The sequence below is a fragment of the Hesperophylax consimilis genome, chromosome 20, assembly GCF_061612785.1.
Source record: "Hesperophylax consimilis isolate HC1 chromosome 20, BYU_Hcon_1.0, whole genome shotgun sequence".
Taxonomy (NCBI): domain Eukaryota; kingdom Metazoa; phylum Arthropoda; class Insecta; order Trichoptera; family Limnephilidae; genus Hesperophylax; species Hesperophylax consimilis.
The window spans coordinates 12,818,408-12,824,407 of NC_142855.1; the positions used below are offsets into that span (position 1 = coordinate 12,818,408).

The 6,000-nt window shown below is 36.8% G+C and overlaps 1 protein-coding gene across 1 annotated transcript; it reads left to right on the forward strand.

Moving 5' to 3' along the window:
* The first annotated feature begins 639 nt into the window (after nt 1–639).
* On the forward strand, nt 640–5,401 carry LOC149414115 (uncharacterized). Its single transcript, XM_089644020.1, has 2 exons — nt 640–1,340; nt 4,349–5,401. The coding sequence occupies exons 1-2, from the start codon at nt 704–706 to the stop codon at nt 5,230–5,232; spliced, it is 1,521 nt and encodes a 506-aa protein (XP_089500146.1). The 5' UTR covers nt 640–703; the 3' UTR covers nt 5,233–5,401.
* Nucleotides 5,402–6,000: the final 599 nt, after the last annotated feature.

Sequence of the window (6,000 nt, forward strand, 5' to 3'; positions counted from 1 at the left end):
TTAGATGTACTTGGATGTGTATGGCACGAAATTTTTTTAATTCTGATGTGTTTTTTTAGTTTTTCTGAACATATATTTTTTTGATTTGAAAAACTCTGAATGGAAAGGTGTTTACTATTCAAAGTTTTCATTATATTGAAGGTGGATTTGATGTCGTCAAGTTTAGGAGTACGAGTATTATTCATAAAAAAGTAGTTTGTTGTTCCGGGTAAGGTGAGTTCCTGTCATCTCGGGTTTGTGTAGGAATGGATGAATGAATATATTTTGGGATTTTTTCTGATGGATGTGGGTGCTCAAAATTGTAGATTGATATTTTATTGATCTCATTTTTTATGTGCGCCCTTGTTAAGCTCATCATTTTGATAATTGTATGGTTATTCATTTTTTCATAAAAAAAATATTATTACTTCCTCCCTTAAATAGACTCTCCACCCAGCATCATCGAAGTGTGGAGCATACATAAATATCACGTGCTTAAAATAAACCATAAATAAACCAACGAAAGACTTTTATGGCTACTCACCTTCAGAATATGTTTTAAAGCTTATATTTATGTTAACTATCTTTCAATTTGTCTTGTTTTTTATTTGTCTATGACATTTGTTATCTCACCTTGTCGTATTATATATTTATTACAATAGATTTATTGCATTCCAGAATAATTATCTAACTAACTGTGTAATTTGACAGGAATTATTCTGAAATGGATACTAAGACCTGGAATGTCAGTATCATAAAGTCCGAACCGGGAACAATCCGCGAAGAAGAGAGTCTAACACCTCAGAGTGATGCAATATTGCAATATGGGATTGTCAAACAGGAGACAGAAGACGCTTCTGCGATCAATTGTGGACCGGGGACTCTTGCGGACTCTAGTTTTCCTGAAATGGATCTTACGAGATCGGGTGTCATAAAGTCCGAACCGGAGACAATCCGCGAAGAAAAGAGTCTAACACCTCACAGTGATGCAATATTGCAATATGGGATTGTCAAACAGGAGACAGAAGACGCTTCTGCGATCAATTGTGGACCGGGGACTCTAGCGGACTCTAGTTTTCCTGAGATCGGCCTGCTTACGAGATCGGGTGTCGGTGTCACAAAGTCAGAACCGGAGACAATCTGCGAAGAAGATAGTTCGACAATGCATTGCAAGGCAATACTGCATTACGGGCTTGTCAAACAAGAGACAGAAGATGCCTTTGCGATGAAGAGTGAACCAGACACACTAGCGGCAGAGGAGCATCCACAAGAACATGGCGCCTGCTGTGAAATTGATATTGAGTATCCTGATATCAAAAACGAATGTTTCGTTAATCTGGAAAAGATCGACCATAGCCGAGGTAATCTATTAACCTATTTTTCAGGACCCTCTCCTATCGGAGCACAGTGAATCGATTAGAATAAGCTATCTCCTTTTACTACGAAAGAGTGTCAAAAATAGTTATTGTAATTTTTTCACCTATTTTTAGGTAGTAAGCAGTATAATATGTTTTTTTTGCCAAATTGTGGTTTATTTATAAACGTGTACTTGAAACCACACGAATAATACTTATAACAAATCAAATGATGTTTTGGTTTCAAAACAATGAATTATGCTTAGCGTAGGCTTAGACGCGGTTTATACACAATTGGATAGTGGCGGAGACGTGGCGACTATGAGGGGCGGACACGTCACCTCCATAAATTATGCACAGGCAACGTGGCGCAGGCACGCCGTTTCTGCGCCCGTCTAGCAGTCGCAAGCGAAGCGTCCCGTAAAGCTATGCAGGACCGGTTCTGAGGCAAAACGCACCTGGCGCTAGCAAAAACCTCAAGGGAGTTGTTTTAGCGATTTGGCGCCTGACTACTCCATTGCACATACTGCCGGTAGATTCGTATGAACTTGCGCCATTTATTTTCACTCAACTTCTTTCAGACAAATAACTAACAAACCACTTAAGTAAATTACCATAATCTCCAAGTTTGGCTAATTTATATATTAATATTTGTGGCGCACCTTGTCAAAGACCTTGCTAAAGTCAGTATATACTGAGTCTACCTGGCATCTGTTTGCTAGAGAGTTAGTTGTACAGTTTAAAGCTAGTATAAAGGTTAAGGAGCACGTCGCTTGATATGCAGCTGTTTCTTAAAATAGTGTGACAATATTGAATTCAATATACAATTCAGTCAGTTAGTAGAGAAATATCCTGCTCTCCACGACTATAAGCCCGTCGTCCCACTGGCTTGGTAACGGTAAATCGACAAAAACCAGAGACTGAGAGAAAAGTAAAGGTTTGTGGGCAAGAGTGTGTTCTGCGCAGAGTTTCCGGTTTTTGTCGATTTCGTACCATTACCGAGACAGTGGCACAACCTTAGTCAGAGTACGGTTACATAAGTGACCAGGATAAAACATGGGGAGGAATTTCAATTCAACGCCACAGGTATTTTTATTGTCAAATATCAAAAGTCATTGTTAAATATACAGAAAAGTGAGACACGGTTGGACACATTTTATTTTAAAAACACTATCAGAAGTAAAAATCAGAAACAACTATTTCAGTAAACGAAAATGGGAAAGAGGGCAAATTAACAGCTTTTATAATTGTTATATATTTCGTTAAAAAAAAACGGTTACTTTGACGTATTTTCTTCAAAATAAAAGAAGAAATAACAAGCCCGACAATTATAACATTCGATTTTACTACTGAAATGCCTCTCTTTATTATATCTTCCTCAGAGTGGGGAACCTGCGACCTACGAGCCTTTGTGGTGCGAACTGCGAATTATTTCGGTGCGGCCTGCTGACCAAAAAAATAACATATAAAATTACTTTCAGAAAGCGAGAACGGTTTTCTTTCACTGTGTTTCAGATACATTTTTAAGACATTATTACAAAACCCAGAGAAACATATAACAAAGCTGACAGGTACTTACGTATGTATCCACATTACTAGAAAGTAGTTTAGGCACAAATAAATAAGCTATCCAACAATCCATTTTAATTCGATTTAAATTTCTTATTATTTTACTAATAAGAAATTAACTTTGTAATAACTAATTATGAGTGTGATGCTATTTAAACTGGGGACGCGCTTACAAAATATTACATTTGTGAATTCATCTACAGGTGTATTTAAGAAATCATTCTCGTGTTAGAAGTTCAGTTTTAAAATTCTAGTTGCAGACTATGCGCTGCAAAAATCGTAGAAAACCATTTTCGTGTTCTGGGTGTGGTTTTAATTAAAGTTGGGAACTCGCACAAGGATTAACTCTTAAATTAAAACCAGTTTGTATTCAGAATGTAAAGATACAATTATAGTTATGGATCCATCTGTAGACACGTTTCGAAGGAAACCATTCTCGTGTTTAAAGTATGGTTATAAATGCGCGCCCCGCGGGTGATACTACAAACATCCAAATGTCCCCCAATGGCGAAAAGTTTCCCTACCCCTGTTTTCACTGATTTCAAGAGTGTATCTTAACCATATCCTTATTATTTTTTATGTATCTTTTATCAGGAGATTTTTCAATGTGGATGAGTGTTTCAGGCGAATAATTATTGCTTGTAAAATAATTGTTACCCTTTGTGCTATGCATAAAAAAATCTTGTCTTAAACATTAGTTTACCAAAAAAAATATATATAATATTTGACAAGTTCTAGTATTTCACCTAAAAATGTAGACAATTTGTCTCGACGCCATCTAGTGAGAGAGTTAGCACTTACAATGCCTTTCTCATATAAAATAAAGTTGGTTGTTTTCAGGTGAAAAAATGTAACAAGCAGTAATTGTTGAATGAAACACTAGTATATATTGAATTATTTCGCGGATAAGAGAAAAGCCGCCATAGCTCAGTGGTCAGAGCTGTCGACCGGAAATCGAAGGGACACGGGTTCGTGTCCCGTTGGCGTCATGAATCTTTTATCAGGAGATTTTTCAATGTGGATGAGTGTTTCAGGCGAATAATTATTGCTTGTAATATAATTGTTAACCATATCCCACTTTTGCTGTATATTTACCATTTTATATATAAATTATGCAGGTTTTGAAATGGAATCGCTACTTGTACTGTTATGTATTTAGTAAGATATTCCCTGATGTTTTGTGGAGTTGTGTTTCATTGTTACATCTGAGGATAGCATTGTGCAACAGGCAATAATAAGGCAAATGTTTAGTTTCTCCAAGTAATGGGCTGGTGCATTCCTTGCTGGTAGGTCTCCTTGCGTATCTTGCCCAAAACTAAAATTAAAAAAAAAAAAAAACAATTAGAAATAAAAACCCAACCGTCAGAGGGGACCCTTTACATTGACTTATCATTTATCTGTATAATTCCCTCAATGCCATTAATAATTTTCATTTTATTTTTCAGTTCCAGTTTCATCAAATTCATCTATCATTGGCACAAAGCACCCGAAAGCAAAGCAATCAGTCACTGGAAAGAAATCGTATTCTTGCCCTGCTTGTTCCTATACGTGTAGTAATAAAACTGATTTTCTTTTACACCATATTAGAACGCACACTGAAGAGAAACCATTCTCGTGCTTGAAATGCACTGAAAAATTCTATCAAAAAAGTGATTTGGTTAGTCATACTAGAACCCACATTGGAGAGAAACCATTCTCGTGCTCGGAATGCTCCTATAAGAGCCGCCAACAAAGTGCTTTGGTTATTCATATTCAAACCCACACTGGAGAGAAACCATTCTCGTGCTCGGAATGCACATTCAGGTGCATTCGTCAAAATGACTTGGTTCGTCATATCAGAACCCACACTGGCGAAAAACCATTCTCGTGCCCGGAATGCACATTCACTTGCAGTATACAAAGTAGTTTGAATCGTCATAATCGTACCCACACTGGAGAAAAACCATTCTCGTGCCAGGAATGCACTTTCAGATGCATTAGAAAAAATGATTTGGTTCGTCATATTAGGACCCACACTGGAGAAAAACCATTCTCATGCACGGAATGCACGTTCAGTTGCAGTGAACAAAGCAGTTTGATTAGACATATTCGTACACACACTGGAGAAAAACCATTCTCGTGCTCGGAATGCAATTATAGGTGCAGTGAAAAAAGTGCACTGGTTCTTCATAATAGAAAACACACTGGAGAGAAACCATTCTCGTGCTCGGACTGTAGTTACCGGTGCAGTAGAAAAAATGCAATCGTTCTTCATATTAGAACGCACACTGGAGAAAACCATTCTCGTGCCCGAAATGCATGTTCAGTTTCAGTGAACAAAGTAGTTTGATTAGTCATATTAGAACCCGCACTGGAGAAAAACTATTATCGTGTCCGAAATGTCCTTACAGATTCTATAAAAACAATTAATGGCTTAGTTATACTAGAACCCTTACTAGAGAGAAATCATTTTCAAGCACGGAATTCACAATCAGGTCAATTTGTAATAATTCACAATAGGTCAGCATTTGGTGTTGTTTAGTATTGAAACAGTTTTTAGAATTACCTACCATTTTCCTTACTATCCATGTCCTTTCCTAAAAACAGCCCTACCCACATTGGACATTATGAACATTTATGTCGCACTAATTGTCACAAAGGCAGTCGAATTCGTGTCGTTCAACAAGAAGGTGCCACCTTAGTTTTTGTCGTCGTCGTTCACATACAAATATAAAAAAAAAATCGTTTTTCGTTCGTCTCGTTGTGGAGGAACATTCACCAGTGCAAGTGCATCGAGAGCCCGTATTTTTGCCCGGATTCATGGGAGTTCAGGTAGGCTCTTTTCCTTCTTCCACTTTCCCGTGATATTCAGAACCAATTGAATGAGCTTCTAATTATCGTTTTTTTACAGTTCACTCAAAGTGTAATAGAACACGCTACAGGTGTCCTCTTTTCAGGATTGGTTTTAATTATATTGTTAACAATTATTATTATTTATTGTTTTTGTGTTTTATTCGTAAAACTCCATTTAATTTTAAAACAAAATTAATTAAAATCAAGTTTAAAAATATAATTATTAAGTTCTGAAAGTATTTTTTGGAACAAACCTTAAAAACTC

Bases quoted from the DNA above. Each gene is read 5' to 3' on its own strand.
- LOC149414115 (XM_089644020.1), top strand. From the start codon at position 704: ATGGATACTAAGACCTGGAATGTCAGTATCATAAAGTCCGAACCGGGA. The intron at 1,341-4,348 runs GTAATCTATTAA...TTTATTTTTCAG, and splicing joins AAAGATCGACCATAGCCGAG to TTCCAGTTTCATCAAATTCA.